Source organism: Pseudoliparis swirei, chromosome 18 (genome assembly GCF_029220125.1).
Source record: "Pseudoliparis swirei isolate HS2019 ecotype Mariana Trench chromosome 18, NWPU_hadal_v1, whole genome shotgun sequence".
NCBI classification, from domain to species: Eukaryota; Metazoa; Chordata; class Actinopteri; order Perciformes; family Liparidae; genus Pseudoliparis; species Pseudoliparis swirei.
The window spans coordinates 11437341-11457283 of NC_079405.1; the positions used below are offsets into that span (position 1 = coordinate 11437341).

General features: G+C 43.7%; 1 protein-coding gene across 2 annotated transcripts in view; it reads left to right on the plus strand.

Annotated features, from left to right (window-relative positions):
* The first annotated feature begins 10929 nt into the window (after positions 1 to 10929).
* Positions 10930 to 19943, plus strand: part of atg7 (ATG7 autophagy related 7 homolog (S. cerevisiae)) — a 54941-nt gene continuing 45927 nt past the window's right edge. The window contains exons 1-11 of one of the 2 annotated variants that reach the window (XM_056437455.1): positions 10930 to 11460; positions 12446 to 12650; positions 12827 to 12881; positions 13302 to 13419; positions 13575 to 13652; positions 13762 to 13878; positions 14813 to 14959; positions 15227 to 15315; positions 17570 to 17691; positions 19124 to 19214; positions 19444 to 19588. In XM_056437455.1, the coding sequence (XP_056293430.1) occupies positions 12479 to 12650; positions 12827 to 12881; positions 13302 to 13419; positions 13575 to 13652; positions 13762 to 13878; positions 14813 to 14959; positions 15227 to 15315; positions 17570 to 17691; positions 19124 to 19214; positions 19444 to 19588 (1134 nt within the window). In that variant the 5' untranslated portion in view covers positions 10930 to 11460; positions 12446 to 12478. Of the gene's footprint in view, positions 11461 to 11497; positions 12651 to 12826; positions 12882 to 13301; positions 13420 to 13574; positions 13653 to 13761; positions 13879 to 14812; positions 14960 to 15226; positions 15316 to 17569; positions 17692 to 19123; positions 19215 to 19443; positions 19589 to 19943 lie in introns of those variants that run through there. The other variant, XM_056437454.1, reaches the window with a different exon arrangement.

Consider the following 19943-nt stretch of genomic DNA (forward strand, 5'->3'; position numbering starts at 1 on the left):
ATTGGTGGGTTCCATAAATGCATTGGTTATTTGTATTCATAAAGCTCAAAATTACAAATGACATTTGTTTTTTCTCAAATAGAACAACATTTTAATTTTGAGACTTGAAAAGCTGTTTCATAATTGGTACCAAAATACCAATGTTAATTTTTTTTCTCAACATTGGCAGATTCCTGTATTTTTACACTCAATCTTTCTATACTTTATTTATATATAGCATTTTATTCGATAAAGTTGGCTTTGAAATAGCATTCAAGACCTTCATTTAAGGAACAAACTGAACATTTATATTCTAACATAATAAAAAAGATATGATTTGTTAGAGATCTCACAACCCCCATATTAAGTATTGGTGCCCTTATCACTATGGGTAAATAAAAGCAGGTATCTTGGTCGTGAACGGTTAAAAAACGTAATTTGCGTTCATGGAAGTCTGATGCTGAGTCTTCACATGACTTGGGACTGAAAGAGACATGTGGGCGAGTTCCTCCATTTGAAGTAGCTTACATGCAAGATTGCCAAACGATACAAGCCTTTATTGCAAAACAATTAACAAACTCTGTTGAAAATAAGAAGAAATACATAAAGTGGTAAATACAAATAGTATACGACTCAAGTATAAATTATGCAACAACTACATAAGAATGAACTATACAGGCGTGTACTACACAAGAGCAATAAAACACAAAGTTGCGAGGTAAGTGAAAAGTTACCAAGTGACATGGTAAGCATAATACTTGTGAGTACTTGTGAGTCTAGTTCAAACAGTGTACACCATAATATATACTGTGATTAGGTAATGATACGTAAATAGAATACAGTATATGATGTGGTAAGACAGTATCTGTATAACATCTTAACATAGTATAGTATGATATAGTACATTATAGCAGTGGCGGGCCGTGCATTTTCTACCTAGGCCTTCAATGCCGTCTGACTACAGCTGAACAACCTAATGTAAGATTAGTTCACCATGTATTTATGTATGTACATGTGTATATATCAGAGAACCCCCCACCCATCACCCCCACCCCCCGGTGCTAGAGCCTGCTCTACCCCCCCAGTCTACGAGTATCCAGGGTACACATCCTGGTTACCATATTCTGGTCCCCAGGACTCTCCCAGATCCTCAAGTAGACCTCAGAACAGCGCTCGAGTCTGCTCTCTATATACACACTCTGGTTCAGTGCTCCGTGATGTCACTAGCGACGTCACAGCACAGAACCAGAACGCTGCATTGTGAGAGCCGATCAGCGCTGAGCTGCTCCGCTGTTGGATCTAATTGGCTACTGCTGCTCTCGTGGTGCTGGATTCGGAAGTCATTCACACCGGGGCGCTAGCTGTTACGACGTGTGTGGCATTTCCACAAGAAGTATAACGTAGAAAAAGTGGTTAATTATTCCGTGGCGGAAAATATTATTCCACGGAGCAAAGTAACGGAGATAAGCCACGCCCCCTCAACGACGCGTATGACGGGGTTAAACCACAAACAGTCGGGCTAGTAAACTCACGCGAGTAAGCGCTGTCAGTTCTGTTTGTGACGGGTTCACACACATGCTGACCGATGGATCTCCAGGACCTTTCCAGGACTTTAAACCAAATTTCCATGATTAAACATTTTGTGTATACATGAAAAAGTGAGAAGATATATTTTGTAGCGACCCTGGGTCAGGAACGCTACGAGGCGTAGATGGTTTATAGGGTGTTTATTCAGGGAACATAGAACAGGCTACTGTTGGCCGTAGCCTTCGCCAAAACGACAGCAAAACGCCGTGAAAACCTCCCAACCAGCTTCACGTCTGCTCCGGGTCATAGCTCTGCTCCGAACGAGTCGTAACACAACACCACACAACACAACAACATCACTCGCTCTCCAATCACAGACACGCCTCACAGCTACCAGCTCATGAGACATTCACTTACATCCTGAACATAACATTTATAACATAACATTTCCCTCAGTCCATTACACTACCCTCCCCCCAGAAAGTCCCTCGCCCCCGAGGGGGCAAACAAAGTCTCTTAGGTGGCCAGGGGGCCTGCGGTTCCTCTGAGGCTGCCGTCAGCGCTGGGGAGAAGGAAAAGGGGTTGAGGGGACGCTGGGACCAAGGGCAGGGCCATGGGGCGGGGCCAGGGACACTAAGAGTCTGTGAAGGGGCGGGCGAAAGGCTGGGCCCATTGGGAAGGGTTTGGGGGGTAGTCTGGACTGAGTCCAGGGTTCCCCGTGCCCCAGGCTCTTGTCCTGGTGGGGTGAATGTGCCCCGGTAGGGGGCCAGCCTGTCTCTATGCAGAGCGACTTTCCTTCCTCGTGGTGGCAGTTGGACCCTGTACACCACCTCTCCAAGTCTCTCCAGGATTCGGCAGGGCCCCACCCACTCACTATTGAGCTTTGGGCACCTGCCCTTCTTCCTCTGAGGGCTATACACCCAGACCAGCTCTCCGACTTCAAAATGTCATCCTCTGACGTGCACATCGTAGTTCCTCTTTTGGCTTACGCCCGCACTGCGCATCTGGTTCCTGGCAAACTCGTGGGCCGACTCCAAGCGGTCCTGGAGTTTCCGAGCATAGTCGAGCCCCAGGGGACCCGCAGGGGCGTCAGGAGGTTTCCCCATCATCATCTCCCCTGGCGTCCGGATTTCTCTGCCGAGCATGAGAAGGGCAGGAGAGCAGGAAGTGAAGTCCTGCACCGCAGACCTGTAAGCCATCAGCACAAGAGGCACGTGATCGTCCCAGTCGCGTTGATGTTTAGCTGCCACGATGGCCAGCTGTTGTGCCAGCGTGCGGTTGAATCTCTCGACCAGCCCATCGCTCTGTGGATGGAGGGGTGTAGTGCGGGTCTTGTGGGATCCGAGTTTGTCACACATGGCGGCGAAGACACGGGACTCAAAGTTTCTGCCCTGATCTGTGTGGATGACTTCAGGGGCCCCAAATCTGCTGAACATTCCCCCCACCAGAGCATCCACAATCATCTCCGCCTCCTGGTTCGGCATGCAGTAAGCTTCGGGCCACTTAGTAAAATAGTCCATGGCAGTGAGGATGTAACGGTTGCCCCTCTCTGAGTTAGGAAACGGTCCAAGAACATCAATCCCCACCCTCTCCATGGGACACCCAGCCGGAAACTGCTGGAGCTGGGCATGAGATCTGTCTGCAGGGCCTTGCTTCGCTGTGCAGCTGTCGCAGCGGCGGCAGTAGTCCTCCACATCCCGCCTATGTTGGTCCCAGTAGAACCCCTGGCGGAGGCGACGGAGGGTCTTCGTAACGCCGAAGTGACCAGATCCCGGAGCTCCATGCATTGCCCGGAGCACTGTCTCTCTCAGAGCCCTGGGCACCACCACTTGCCACTGTGTCTCTCCAGTCGCCGGCTCTTTCCACCCCCTCTGCAGGACACCATCACGCAGTCGCAGGGCTTGAAAAATTGACCAGAGTCCCTTTGTGGCTCGAGAACACATGGTAACCTCTCCCCAAGGTGGTCGCTGTTGGGATCCCACCCAAGCGAGCACTGGCCTTATGTCGACATCCTCTTCCTGTTTGCACCCCACTCTGCTGCGTCCACAGCTGTCAGTCCATGGCCTGCAGGCGTGCCCACCGGTCCCACGGCAGCACATTTCACATCAGGTTGCAGCCACTCTTCTTCCTGCGCCTCTCTTTTCTCACAGTAGTTGCAGCCATCAGCGCTGCAAGGCCGGCGTGAAAGCGTCAGCATTTCCGTGGCGTGCCCCGGTCTGTGGACCACAGTGAAATCATCGCCTGAGCTCCTCAATCCAGCGTGCCAGCTGGCCTTCTGGCTCCTTAAAAGACATGAGCCACTGTAAGGCAGAGTGGTCGGTCCGGACTGTGAAGTGGAGGCCCCCAAGGTAATATCTGAAATGTCAGATGGCACAAACCATAGCAAGCAGCTCCCGTCTCGTGACACAGTAGCGGCGTTCAGCCCTGTTAAACTGTCTGCTGTGATACGCCACCACTCTCTCTCCTTCAGGAGTCACTTGGGCCAGCACAGCACCTGCGCCTGCATTACTGGCGTCCGTGTCGAGGATAAAAGGCAGGGTGGGGTCAGGCGGTGAGAGGACTGGGGCCTCCACAAGGGCTCTCTGCAGTGAAGTGAAAGCTGCATGGCACTCCTCTGTCCAATCAAACACCACCCCTTTTTGCAGTAGGCGGAACAGTGGTACAGCTATGCAGGAAAATACCCTCACAAACTTTCTATAGTAGGAGGCCAGGCCCAGGAAGCTTTTCAGGTCCTGCACAGTGTTGGGGGTAGGCCAATCCTTCACCGTCTGCACTTTATCATCCATGGTGCCGACACCGCCGCCCCCAAGCTTGTGCCCCAGAAATGTGACCTCCCGTTGCATGAAGGAGCATTTCTGTAGGTGCAGCTTTAGACCTGCTGCTGCCACTCTCTCCAGCACCCGCCTCAGGGCCTCGAGAGCCACCTGGAAGGAGTCACCATGCACCAGTATGTCGTCCAGGTACACAACACACTCCTGCCGAGGGATACCAGCAAGTACCCTGTCCATTAGCCTCTCGAACGTGGCAGGAGCATTGCAGAGGCCAAACGGAAGGACTTTAAACTGCCACAAGCCCCCATTTGTGATGAAGGCAGTTTTGGCCCTAGCTTCAGGGCTGAGAGGGACCTGCCAATACCCGCTCCGCAGGTCCAAAGAGGAGTACCAGGCTGACCCTGCCACCGTGTCGAGGGCCTCGTCAATGCATGGAAGGGGGCAGGAGTCCTTTTTTGTCACTTTGTTGAGGGGCCTGAAGTCCACACAGAAACGCCACACCTCCTTCTGCTTTTTGGGGACCATGACGATCGCCGAGGCCCAGGGGCTGGTGGAAGGCTCGATGATTCCCGCTCGCTGCATCTCTTGCAGGGCTTTGTCTGCCGCAGCCTGCCTGGCCAGTGGGAGGCGTCGAGGTCTCATCCTAATCGGCCGTGCATCTCCTGTTTCGATGTAATGCTGGATGAGATCTGTGCGGCCCACATCGTCCTCCGACATTGAAAAACAGTCCTTGAACTCAAGAAGCAGCTGCCACAACAGATCTTGTTCGCTAGGAGTCAGACCACCACAGTTTGCCTGCCAGACCTCCCGCACTGCCAAGACTCTTTCACTGTCGTCAGGTGGAGAGGCATTTGTCACCTGTGTGTGTGGACTTGTAGCTGGCCGGACAGAGGCTGGGGGTGGGTGCAACTCAGCAGCGGGCAGGGTGGAGGGCAGTGTGGATAGCTCATTTGAAGGGATGCAGCTAGGGGCAGCATAATTTGTTGTCTCAGCCGTCAGTGTGGCAACAGTGTGGGTCGCAACACAGCCAGGCCGGGGTGGCTGGCGCCACATCTGGATGACATGACCATCAGGGAACGTGAGAGTTCCTCTCTTTGTGTTGATGACACAGTCCAATGCCCCGAGAACATCCAGTCCCAGTATACAGTCCTCCAGGTTAGCAACCCACACCGGGCAGCGGATAGACTTTTTCCCCAGGCCCAGAGTCACTATTGCTTCCCCAACCATGGGAGTTCGCTCCCCGGTGACTGACTGCAGTTTCACTATAGTGGGAAAAATATCAGTTCCATTTGTCACCACATCGGGCCTCACCAGGGTTGCTGACGAACCTGTGTCTACCAGTGCAGAGCAGCATGTCTCTCCAATGGTGAGCATTGCATACCAACAGTCTCCTATCCATGTTCGACCCAGCACCACTAGTCGCTAGCTGACCATCAAAATCCTCCGGTGGTCTGGTTGCCCCTATTTGGTCAGATGGTTGCGTAGCTTCTTTAATTAGAGGGGGCTGGGACAGAGTGCCAGGGGTCCGCATCGTCCCGATTATGCGGTCCCCGGCTCATTTCCCTTGTTCGCGGTGGAACGGGGGCAGTGTCGGACCAGGTGGCCAGGCTGGCCACACCCCCAGCAGACTCTTGGTCGTGGCTTGTCTTGCCTCTCATCTCTCGAAGTGGCAGCCCTCACTAGCTGGGTTAGCTCCCCCACCCAGGCAGGCTGCGCCAACTCCCTTTCCGTCTCACAAGCAGCGCTCCCTTTTGGTGCTTTTTCAACCACTTTACCCATGGCGCCAGCACACAGCATCTCTCTCTCCGTTGCTGACTCCAAAGCCTCCTGGAGCGACCCAGGGTGAGCGAGTAGTGTCTGGATGCGCAGGTCAGCTGGCAGCAGGGCCTGGAGGAAATGGTCCCGAGCTAGCTCACTCTGGATGGACGTAGGTGCGGTGAACAAGCCCCTCAATGTCATTAACGAGCTCCCTCAGCGGCTCCTCTGGTCGTCGCTGTCTGCTGCATCGTTCAGAGCGGAGCAGGCTAGTGGCAGAGCATTGTCCAAATCGTCGCTTTAGAGCCCCAATTAGTGCATCATAATCACTCCTATCATCAGGACTCAGCAGCAGCAGGCTTGATAAAGCGTCATCCGTGAGGCACATCGCTAACTGGAGAGCTTTTACTTCAGTGGACCATCTACTGGCATGGGCTAATCGTTCAAATTGTGCATGAAAAGCTTCCCAGTTGGATTTACCGTCATATCTGGGGGTCTTTATTGTGGACGGAATAGCTTCTCTCCGTGTCTCAGTGGGCTCAGTCATGTCCCTTCCTGCGGCCGCAGTTATTCCTCTACGGCCGCCATTTCCCTCACCGGCGCGGCCCGAGTGGCCAAAGCCAGCCTCCGCAGCCATCCTAGCGGTCATTTCTTTTACCCGCTCTCGGTGCTCCGTCGTCTGCCAGGCCTCGGCTGCGCCGTCTCATTCTCATTCGTCACTTTCTCCTTCCCGTTTAATCCTGAGACGGCTCCCCGACGTCATGTTTCTCACCGTTGACGAGCGTTAGCCACTTAGCTTCTCTGCTGCTAACTCGCGTGGCGATGTTGATGATAGCGAGTTTTACTTCTGACACCAAATGTAGCGACCCTGGGTCAGGAACGCTACGAGGCGTAGATGGTTTATAGGGTGTTTATTCAGGAAACATAGAACAGACTACTGTTGGCCGTAGCCTTCGCCAAAACGACAGCAAAACGCCGTGAAAACCTCCCAACCAGCTTCACGTCTGCTCCGGGTCATAGCTCTGCTCCGAACGAGTCGTAACACAACACCACACAACACAACAACATCACTCGCTCTCCAATCACAGACACGCCTCACAGCTACCAGCTCATGAGACGTTCACTTACATCCTGAACATAACATTTATAACATAACATTTCCCTCAGTCCGTTACAATATATATATATATATATATATATATATCAGTGGCGTGCCTGGGGCCTGGGCCTTCAGTGAGGTCCTACACAGTCCCACCCGAATTAATCCACCTCTTTTTACTATCATTATGATGCCATGGCTCTAGTCTAAACACGATACAGTTAGACAGAAACGCAGTATAACCAGGCATTGCGTCACCTTGAAATTGACATTTTTATTTAGAGAATTGCAGGGGAAGAGTACAATACAGTACAGTTCAACGAATAGGCAAGAACATAGTCGAGTGCAACAGAGTTATATTAATATTCTTCTTCTATCCATTTCTGGTCCACAAACTTTGAACTTTAAGTCCAACTTTTTTTTTACAGTGTGTTCACTAAACAGCGCATTGTCACCCAAAGCAGTTTCACCGTGATGATGAAGAGGAAAGTTCCTATTTACCCAAACACATGACACAATTAATGAGTCTTTTCAATATTTCCCTATTTTTCTTCACCTTTCCATTGTGCAGCTCCGTTGCCCTGCACGCTTGTTCGTTGATCTGTAGATCCGCTCGGGTGGAAAAAGTTTTCAAAGCACCATTGCTTGTAAGTGCCGAGTTGTACTTTGGTGTCTCGTTGCTGCCTTGGTTAGACAACTCAAGTTTGCAAAGCAGTAGGGGCGAGATCCCCTTGCGACACTGGCACATTTGCCGACACTCCCCCTAGCGACACTGGCACTCACTGGTGCTCAATACGTCGATCGCGATCTACCAGTCGATCGCGGCGTAGTATTGGTAGATCGCATGACACTAAAAAAATTGGCCCGCACCCCTGTATTTTTCTCGATAGCACGTATTTGTTCTTTTATTAAACTAAACAGCCGTCTGTTGTTGATCGTCTCTATTCAACAGCATGTCATTTCTGTCACAGAGTGCGCGCATCGGGACGAAGAAACAAAAAATTCACACACACACACACCCCCGTAGGTAGATCATTTTGACTTGGTCATTTTATTCGTAGCTCGCGTGCTGAAAAAGTGTGAGCACCCCTGAGCTAGATAGATATTTAGCTAAAATAGCTAGCGAGATACACAGATGGATAGATAGATATATAATTAGTGTATTTTTGGAGACTTACTTACAATATGCAATAACATAGTGCTGTACATTACTGCTAGACTATATTTAATATTGTTTTGCTACTACTAAGTTTCACTTCGTAATATATTAAACTTTAGACTAACAGTGGCATCTCCTCAGAGTAGAGTATCATAGTGGGGGTATAACAGTAGGCCTATGATCATGGTAAACATTTTTATTGATTTATTATTATTATTAAAAAAAGGCGGGTACATTCTACAGATGGTATATGAGTGTAAGTGTAAATAAAAAAAACGGAGCTCCTCCATTCTATGATCATAAAACTGATTCACGGCAGCTGGTCTGTCGTAACAACAATGGCTGTTCCACCCACAGCTTCTCGGCGAGTGACGTTCGCTTGCTGCTGTCCTGCCACTTGAGTGTTGCTGCCGGCGACTCGTCGCAAACACGCCACTGAGTCGTTGCAGACTCGTCACTGTGGCACCTTTTGACTAGTTGCGGTATCTGCTGGCAAGTGCCGGCAAGTGCCACTGAGTGCCACTGAGTTGTCGGTGCCAGTGATTGCACTCGCCCTCTCTCTTGCAAAGCCAGTGTGGCTCCAAACACCAAATCGATCACTTGCAAATAATAGGCATTCCCAGCAGTCCGGTGTGCAGTGCTTCTCGGAGCCTGTGAGCCATTGGTAGCGCTCGTAGTTGGAACTTAGAAAGTGGCGAACAAACCCCTTCCCCGCCTGTGACGGGCTTTGTAGCGTCGGCGTCGGTCTTAAAGTTCATCTTGAGAATGGCGTTATAATTATATCCTCGACCAAATCGATATCTTCTCCTCCTTCCGCCATTGTGGGTTGAAAAAACAGCTTAGTAGTACGCGAATTAATTCGTTTATCAAATTCAGTTTCCTAGTTCTGAGGTTCTGCATATACCTGCCCATAGGACCCGCCTCTCAATATAGGTAATCCAATCAAAAGACGTGCACTCACTACGCCTGCTAGCTGGCTCCTGTGCTGGTTCCGGGGCCAGCTAGCAGGCCTACAATAGCCAACTCTAAAGCTGATTGGTTGACACACAATTTTCATTTCCATTCACTTTAAGCTACCAGCGCCCACAATGTTGATTCTGAAGGCCTGAGGGCAGATTTTAGACCCCTGGCAACACATGATGGCTGAATATGATTGGATAAAAGATCTAACATAAAGACCAGCCCTCCAAATCTCAACCTGGGGCTGGAAGCAGTGCAACCAAGAGGAAAGCTATGAAATTAAGAGAATAAATCTTACTCTAGGGAATAATTGAATACATATTTGTGGGAAAATATATTTAAAAAAAAATTATATTCTGATGATGTTTAGGCTAGCAGAGAAGGCCTTGCTGGCCCTGACGGCCCACCACTGCATTATAGTATACAAGAGTACGAGGCCCAATAAATAGTTATACTGTGCCATGTAGGCTATTAGTAATAATAATATACTTTAACATAATACAGTATATTTAATCAGTATAACAGAGTATACAATGCAACATGGTATAAAATGATACTGCAGCATGGCAGAGAAAGGTGTTTGATAAAGCATGGGACATAGGCTTGATAAGGGGTCTGAGGGAGGATGACGGTGTGTGCACTCAAAGAAATGACTCATTGGATGAACTCAATTAAATTGTTGGAAGGTTTTCCATCCAATAATTATATGCAACTCCAACTCAAATTTAGCACATCAGTGCAATAAAATGTAATTAAGTTAGTCCAACTCATTTGTATCAAATACATCTCAAATAAAATAACGTTATTCATTAAATTAAATTAATTTGTGTTTGTCCAACTCAAAATATAAACTAACAAAATATGCAAACTCCACACAGAAGGAACGCTCCGACTGGGAATTGAACCCACAGACCTCTGGCTTTGAGGCGACAGTGCTAGCCACTACACCACCGTACAGCCCTGAAAGTGTGTTCACCTCATGTAAACAACTCATTTTCAGCTGGCGCATGCGCAAAGGGTAGTCCTCAATGAAACACATTTATTTTGAGTTGATATGCACACCATCTAACCTAAATAAATCTAATAAATGAAAGTATTCATACATTTTGTGTTACACCCATTAAATATAAATATCTATTTTTGTAATTGATTTATTTTAATGTATCAAACAATATTTAAATGTGTCACCTCGAAGAAGGGCTTGAATCGTTTTTGTGAGTGTAACCTAAATAAATCTAATAAATGAAAGTATTCATACATTTTGTGTTACACCCATTCAATATAAATATCTTCGTTTTGTAATTGATTTATTTAAATGTATCAAACAATATTTAAATGTGTCACCTCTAAGAAGGGCTTGAATCGTTTTTTTGAGTGTGATGAAGAATACACTATGTAATCCTGTAACATGTATGCTTTACACATTGTTCTTTTGTCAGTCAGTCTCTCTTTGTATCTACCTTGACCATCGTCGGTTCTTTTATGCCTCTGTCATGCTGTTATTAGTAGTGTGGGGAAAAAAGATGTTTTATGCACCAATGTATCCAACAATAATGTACAATACAAATATTCTTAAACTTAAATAACATATCAACAGCCGAGATCAAGATGAGCAAATAGGAATGCTGATGTGTTCATCAATCTAATTTCTGAACTTCAATTATAGACTGTATATAAGAAGTCTTCAATGTGTTCCCTTTTTTCCAGCAGTGGGGAAGTTTATAGACGGCCCCTAACTAATGCCGGTGTCCGGGCGAAGCTATTTTTTGATTTTCCAGGGTAACCATTCGGATGACTGAATTCGTAGCTCCTTTGCCTGTTTCCGACAATGAAGACTTCCTGCTGCTTGAAAAAAAGGTTTCGTTTGTGACGTAACCTGCTTAACTCAACAAACCGGTTATACGGATGTAACAAACTGACACACGAACGTCTCACTCGCTCGCGCCCCTCGACAAATCTGTTTGTTCCGACATGAAAAAAACCGGCGCTTATCAATTTTTGACGGTTTTTTCGTGCTTCGTCATCTGCTTGTTTTTGTTTTTTTTCTGGTTCTTTCTATTTTACTCAATGGCTAGTGCACCATAAGACACTCGTGTCTTTAGCTGCTAAACTAACTAAACTGCCTGGCTACTTACTTACCCACACTGCATTGCTTTGTTGACAAGTCTCGCGATCACATGATCCACTTGACCAGGAAGTAAGGATTTCTGGTAAGTCCACAAACCCTTACACGTCCATGTACAAACCTCAGCTTGTTACACTTTAACCGACGACCGTTTGTTTTCCGCTGACTCGGATTTAATCTGGTTTGAAATGCAACTATTTTGTCATGGTGTGAAGGATTTCGTCGCAGATGCTCGTCGTGTTTAAACTGTGAAAGCTTCTGCTTCCACTTAGTGTTCTGCGTTAACAGTGTAAACGTCCTGATCAAGTGCACATGGATTGTGAACAGACGTTCATTTACAGATTAACCTCAAAAGTCCTAAAGTCTTAACACTTTAAGGGTTAGGGGTCTTGGTACTACATGTTCGCCAATACGAACTATTTCAAATTACGAAAGACTAGCACAGTGGAATTAGCATTGGAATTAACATGTATAACAATTGGATGTGCTCATGTATTCAGATTATATCAATTCTAGGATTGATTTATTCATAATGTATTCTGGAAAACGTCATACATGCCCATCCCGAGTTACCACAGAGCCTAAAGAAATGTAGCAGCATAAATACAGTATACAAATAGCCATGCTTAGGGTTGATTTCTGTTATCATACAGTTTGTCAAATCAAGTCAGTTTTATTTGTTTTCCCCTAAATTACAACTTTACTGCAAAAGGCTTTGCAATTTGTACAACATATAACACTCCATGTCCTAATCTTTTAGAGATGCATGCTAACCTCATTTTCCCATAACCGTTGCACAGGTTGATGCAACTTATTTGTTTTGTGCTTTCCTAATGGGCCAACTCTCTATTTTCTCTCGATAATTCAGTAACTTTACTGTTTACTTACAACTAGGTTGTGCATTACATGGCACCATCAGAGTTATCAAGCTCAGCATCTAATGATGTATATTTTATTCTTAACTGTGTGTATGTGATAAGCCTGTTGGTTACAGCATCCGTGGAAATGTAACCATCATGCAAAAAAGTCTTAAAGTTATGACTACGACTGTTTAATTTCACACTTTCCAGTTCTTATTAGCGCATCCTGTTAGTGAAGTTGTGATGGCATCTGACACCACTGAAGCAGCGTCCTCTACTCCAGACCTCAAGCTGCAGTTTGCTCCCTTCAGCAGTGCTCTGGAGGCTGGCTTCTGGCATCAGCTCACTCAAAAGAAACTCAATGACTACAGATTGGATGAAAGCCCCAAATCTATTAAAGGATTTTACTACAACGGTGAGTGTTGAGATCAGATGGTGTCATTATAACGATTACCATTTGAATTATGTTTTTTTCTCTTTTGACAATTCTAGACATTATATAATACAAATGTTAATTATGCAGTGTTGCATATATGAAAACAGTGAAGTCCTGTTTAAAAAACAATTTTATCCTTTATTCCTGTCCTAAAGGCGACCCACTTGGTTTGCCCACTCGCCTGACGTTGGAGTTCAGTGCATTTGAAGTGTAAGTTTGATGCAGCATGTTGCCTCTATTAACCACACGTTTTCCTCATGTTATTTAAACTTTAAAAAAAGCAATAAGATATATAGAATACTAAGGTAGATGAAAGGTTCCACCATCAACAGACAAACACTATGGGACCTGATAGTTCTCTTTTTTTGATTAAGAAGTCTTTTAGTACAGTCGACACTACACAAGTAATGAAAGTTAGGAATGTTTTTTCATGTTGTAAAAAAGTTTTTATAAAAGTTTTGTGACGTTTTCATTGCTTTTGAATAATTGAAAGGATTAGCTTTATTTGAGGTTTATCAGCCAGGGCACTTTAGCTAAACTTTAAAAAAGCAAATGGTTGCACATTTAAAAGAAATGAGTAAAGTTAATAAGTGCAATTTAATACAACTGTATGATGTGTTTTGCTGTCAGTGATGGACCGACACCAGCCCGTTGCTGTCCAGCTACTGGAACACTGTACAACACCAACACACTCGATGCCTTTAAGACCATGGATAAGAAGGCTCTGCTGGAGAAAGAGGCCAAAGAGGTAAAATACATACAATAGGAATCTTCTCGGGGACACACGTCAGACATATAAGTGGGAATCTTTAAAATAAACCAAAAGTCACTCAATTTTGCAGCTGAGGATTAAATGTTCTAATGAATGATTGTTTTTTCTTCCCCCCTCCTGTTGTTTTGTAGATATGGGATGCTATACAGTCTGGGGCTGCATTGAAGGACCCATCCATCCTCTGCAAATTCATTCTGCTGACTTTTGCAGTGCGTATAAACAGCATATTGTAAATGTGTTGGTTTTGTATATTAATGATGTTTGACTGTTTCTATTTCTCTTTGTCTCTTTTTGCCTTTTTTCGAATGTCTTTTTCAGGATTTGAAGAAATACCATTTCTACTACTGGTTCTGTTTCCCTGCACTCTGTTTCCCAGAGGGAATAAAGATCACCCAACAGCCAGCTGCCCTAGAGCAAGTTTTCTCAGCAAAACAGGTTGGCTCTTAAAGATCACTATAGAACCTCTGGAATTCATATTGTTCTAGTATTACCGTATTCCTTCCTCTTTTCTAATTTTTTTAAAAGTCTTCAGGTGTAGTTCGATGCAAGACACTTGGATTTCCAAAATGTTGATGCTCATTCCCAATTCTAGACATACAATTTACGCTTGAACTACTGAATACTGTTAGCTTATTTTCAAAGATTTTCTATGACTTAAGTTGACCAACATATTTTAATATTATTCACATTTTTGCTTTTATCTTTCCTTAGAGCGATGTAACATTCGGAACTTCCTCGATAATGAGATGAATCGCAACAGAAAGATTTAAATATCTCCGTTCTCTCAACTCTAGGTTATAGAATAGTATAATGAAGTGAGGTGAATTCTTATTTCTCAGATCAGTAGATTCAAGGAGTGAAAAGGCACTCCTTTTAAAAAAGTCATAATGACTCGTGAACATTGTGACGCCAACTGCAAGAGTCTGACAAGCGTATAAATGAGCACATTTACAGTGTATATGTGTATAATCACTAAAATAATTCCTACAGCAAGTTATCCTTTCAATGAGCCATAATGTCCTTTCGTCCATGCTCTGAAGTTATATTTACAGCAACGATTTCAGCAATTGCAGATATTATGCTTCAGATATATGATACATATATTATAAGTTATTGTAATGTATGAAATGTGTCAGGAAGGAGTTGCTGCGCTTTTGCATCAAAAGGATGCAGTTGAGTTTGTTTGTTCTGATCAGGGAGTCCAGGGCACCTTCCTTTTTCCATCATGGATACATGGGTGGGTGGATATTATTTATGATTATTCTTTAAAAACTCTCTCTTTGTAAAGATGTATAATACGGTGAGTCGTCTAATGTATAGCACCGAGCGTTCTATAGTTATTGCTTATCCATAATTATTTCTGTCTCAGATCACAGCCTTGCAGGAGGCCTACGACGTCCTGTGTATCAAAAGAGGGACCACTGCTGAGCCGTACTTCCTCATGAAGTACACAGCTGACACTGTTCAGATGGCGCCACTCGAGGACTGGGACACGTTCGTTACTGATACAAAGAAGGTACTAGTTCAATTGTTTTCTATTTTTAACAAAATCTTCTTTTAAAGTAAAGGATGAGAGTAGTTTGATCGAGTCCGATAAAATGTGTGACGTTCCCCCCCCCCCACACACACATCTTATCCATTCAAAGATTCAAGTACTGTACGGTACTCATCTCTATCAGATTATATCTATTATTCTTATATTTTTTACAGTCACTCTCAAACACACACACACACACACACACACACTTTGGGAACGTAAACACACCTTGTTTGATTTTTCTAGGTTACTGTGGGCGTCTATGATCCGTGTACTCTGTCTCAACATCCGGGCTGGCCTCTTCGAAATCTACTGGTCCTCTTAGCCAGCCGATGGTAAGCTTTAGAGTGTGTGTGTGTGTGTGTGTATGTGTGTGCGCACGCGCATTTGTTTGAGAGTGAGAATGTGCTGTTAAAAGATAAGGAAGTTCTCTCGATTGTGGGTCCTATTTTGTCTTTGTGAATTTCTTTGAGTGTTTTTCAGCTTACTCTGGCATTTTGGCACCAAGCCAAGGAGTGGAAGACAGGAAATCTCTGCTTAACTAATTTCCTCACTCTTCAGTGTAGGGAGCAGGTCATATTAACATCGGTGCCAGTAAAGATCCCGATCCAAATTTAAAGGCGTAGTTCAAATCAAAGATTTTCTGTCACACCCAAAGTGAAAAACAACTGTTTGGCTGTTGCTTAGTCACAGTGTTGTTGATTCATCCATGGCAGCACTGGCTTAACAAGAACAAGACTGCTGCATTACAATATTTGTCTCCAAAGCTGTAAATGTTCATGATAAACAAGGTCCCGCTCAATATCTTACATGTTGCTCACGTCATGGTGTTAAAACAAAAGTCAGACTTTCCACTCAATTAATTGTGTGATCACCAGATCACATGTGACAACTAAATTGCTTGCCGAGTACATGTGTGAGTTATCAGGCACTGTGCTTGTGATTGTTGCACCAAATGGATAAATCATATTTTGTTGATTGGATCAGACTGTTGCTAAATTCAAATGAAGACAAATGGCTGGTTTGTTAACCCATGCCAGGCCCATCTAAACCACACAGAGCACCTGCTGTCTGGAGACACCAATGGCTATCCTTTGAATGCTCTACTTCTCACTTACTGGATATTATCAAAGAGAATATTTTATAATACTTTAGCTGGTTGTTGATGGTATGAATTTAAAGGTTTCTGCCACCGTGTGATTGAGGCTTGGTAACAGGAGGAGAATGACTCCGTTCTGCCATTCCCAAGTTGAAGGAGGGATCTGGTAGTAGGTTAAATGAGTAGAAAGAAAGTGAAATTCAGTACTTTATGTCAGTAGGTGAAGAATGCATTTGAGACTTTTGTAATTAAAAATAACTTATGCTTATACTCTTCGACTCTACATAAATTGCTACAAGTAGATGCAGAAATGAGGGTGATATGTGGAGGCTTGTGTGTGCTTTGCAGAGGGATATCTTTCATAGAAATATTTACAGAGGAAATATTTCAGTGGGGAATCGGTGCAAATGGTTGGATTAAATGTTTAGTAATAAATCTAAGATTGTGTGCAGTTTTACCAGACCCGAGCTTGCAGGCATTGGTTGTTTATGACAAGTCACTAATCTTAACTAATATGATTGACGATTAGTGCACACTATTTCAAAAGCATGATTGTTATTAAGTGTTTTCCTACAATCCAGAAAGACATTGTAGAATTTTAATCCGGTTTATTAGTAGAAACAATTTCCTAAAGAAGTTCTTTTATTGTCTTCGCAAGGTGATTAAACGAGTGCAGAGTAATTTACAACAGTACAGTAACATGATTTTGACAAAAATAACACTAGACATGATAGATTACTGATGAAAACAATAATACTTCATGAAAATAAATGAACATATTGTCACATCACATGGTATTTCACCATTGTGCAAGAATGTCAGTTAAATATCGCTGCATTTGGTGCTGCATGTTTCACTCCTGCATTGCAGCTCCACAGTTGGTCATTTTTGTCCCACTTTTCCTCCAGAGAGCACAGTTTGTCCTGGCACTTGTCTTGCTATTTCAGAAGGATTGTTATTGCATAATAATTTTTTTATTAAAACATGGAAATCCCATGTGGGTCAGTTTAAGCAATAGTATCCTATGAGTGGCTTATCAGCAGCAAATGCCTTAAGAATGTTTCGCTCCCAGCTCTGTAGTCAGAGACAGTTTTTATCCAACAAAAACCTCATCAATCTTGTGCTTGACTACTCCTTCAGGGTGCAACATAAACTTTTGATACTGGCTGAGGTTGGTGAAGATAGAATTACAATTTAGCCGCCATGTTGTCGTTTATTCAGTTGTATCACTGGAGGTGGATTGTATAATGCGACTGGTCATTTAGTACCATATTAGGGAAATGTGTTGAGCTGTGGATTCGTGTTTATCACCTCTGTTGTTTACGATGTTAGGGTGGGAGAGGGAGCATACTCCATGTAACATTTTATTTGTTATTTTCATAGTTTTTCTTTTTCAAGCATACACATTGTAGCGTCCAATCTGTACATGAAGTGTGTGTGTGGGTGTGTTAATTTGCATTCTCTCTCCTTGCTTTGTGTGTTTGTGCCAGGGGCTCTAAGCTGGACACAGTGGAGGTGCTGTGTTTCAGGGATCAAACTCTGCAAGGAAGTCGCTCCATACAGCACAGCGTCGTCTTCCAGATCAAACTACCTGCGCTTCCCCTCAACTCAGGTCATTTCCTTTCCTTGATGTGTGCTTTTAATTGCGTGTGTGTAATTTAAATGATTGTGTGTGTATTTTGTTACAGTGCTTGTCTACTTTCCACTGATACTTTCTGCTTTCTTTTCAAGCCACACCAATCTCACATGGCTCATCCATTATTCTTTGTATCTGTTGACAAACATAGATGTGATGAAAGTCATTTGAATGGTAATAGCAGGATGGGAAAGGGGTTGATGACTTCAGACAAAGTGTCTGTTTACTCAGTCTACCTCTTCAGCACATTGGGGCTTTTAATTAACTCACAGAATATATTTCTGTGTATGTTATGCGACAAACATAGATGTGGCTATTCTGTTTGATTTTGCATGGACACATTTGGTATTGTTTTAATGGATTAATCAATTTATTTTCGCCCAATTTTTTAGATACACCCGGCTCAGTTCTTGCCACGACCAAAAAGAGTTTTACTTTTGCAGAATGGTGAAATACACTTCATGATAATTTAAGATTCATATATCTAAGTGCAGATCCTAAAATTAAACTGTATTTACCCACACAGTCTATTTTAATGGCCCATGTCCAGGAAACTTTCTATATTTTTTTGCATTCATTACAGACATTTCAGCCAAATCTAAACACAGGAATAAACAGTGTGACGCATTGTCCAAGCATCAAAACTAAACTGAGTGGACAAAGAAAGAAAGTGAGCAATTTAATAATGTTTGTTTGAGCAAATAAGTTGGAATACTTTGAGTCCAACTCAACACTAAAATACAGCTTTCTTATTAACACTCTGTTCCTCCCTGACTCACTGGTGTTGGCCACAACAATCAGTTTCATATCACACTGCAACATTAACTGATTGCAATCGATGTAATCCAGTTTTGAATTAATTATGTAATTTCACTGCATAATTTTTGTTATTCAGTAGTTACCTGAAATGAGAATGAATGTGGACAAATTAACACACGCATTAACCAGTATATTTAGCTATTACCTCTGGGGAGATGAAGTGGTAAAGAGCGGCAATGGTTGGTGGTCTATGTGTGTTTATCTCATAGCACCAGTCACAGTATGCTTAAATGTGTTTTTGCTTATCAGTCCATTCCTGTTTGACATGCTGTCAATATGTTTCTCCTCAGGAAGATAGTAACAATGAAAACTGTTTGCCATGCTGTTTGTGTGTAATTCAGAATAACTGGGACATTGACATTATTTTACCTCTATTGTGTTGGGATGTAGGCATAAATATCAAAATCACTTGAGTAAAAACATGTTATCTATATTTCTTCATTGGCAGAGAAACTGTTTTTTTCATTTGTCAACACTTTCAAAGTTTTGATGTTTCATAGTTTTTTTGAAAACTGTTTCCACATTTCTTCACTTTTGTAGTTGGGTTATTTCATGCTTATTTTTTAATGTTGATGTTTTTTTTTCACAGCGTGTCCTAAGAGTGTAGGTTGGGAGAAGAACCCTAAAGGGGCCATGGGACCCAGGATGGTCAACCTCAGTGAATGCATGGACCCGAAAAGGTAAGAAACACAGTTCAGTTTAGGTGCAAGGATTTAACTGCACTGTTAGCCTACAGACCAAAACACATTTCAACAATAAATATATACAAAAGTAAATGATTAAACCGCATTAAGGCAAGGTAGATAATCTACATCAAAGTAAATGTAATGCATGCGTTGCCATCTGTTGCTTTAAAACAAACATGTCACCCTTAGTTTGCACTCAGCTGTCTCCATTGATTGTCTGCAGACTTGCAGAGTCATCAGTGGACCTGAATCTGAAGCTGATGAGATGGAGGCTGGTTCCTTCCCTGGACCTGGACAAGGTGGTCTCCACAAAGTGTCTTCTACTGGGAGCTGGGACTCTGGGCTGCAATGTAGCCAGGACTCTCATGGTAAGGATGGAAGGACACCTGGACAATAAGACAGAGGGTTACATTTAGGAATAAAATATACCGGAATTAGACACTGTTTTTAGGACTTCGAAAAAAGAAAAGAAAAATTGTACATAACATGACCAAAAAGGTTTTAGTAAATCTAGTGTGATTTTTGCTGTTAATATTTGTTTAATTAGCAGGTTCCTGTCATGTATCTGCTGCACTAGTAGCAGCCTTTTGACAGCAACGTGCCTCCATACTCATCAGAGTCGTTGAAGAATTACAAATGAAGCATCATGAATTGTTAATGTTTAAAAAAGAAAGAATAAGATAATCATAATAATAACATAATAGTCTGTTCTCCAGAAAACCC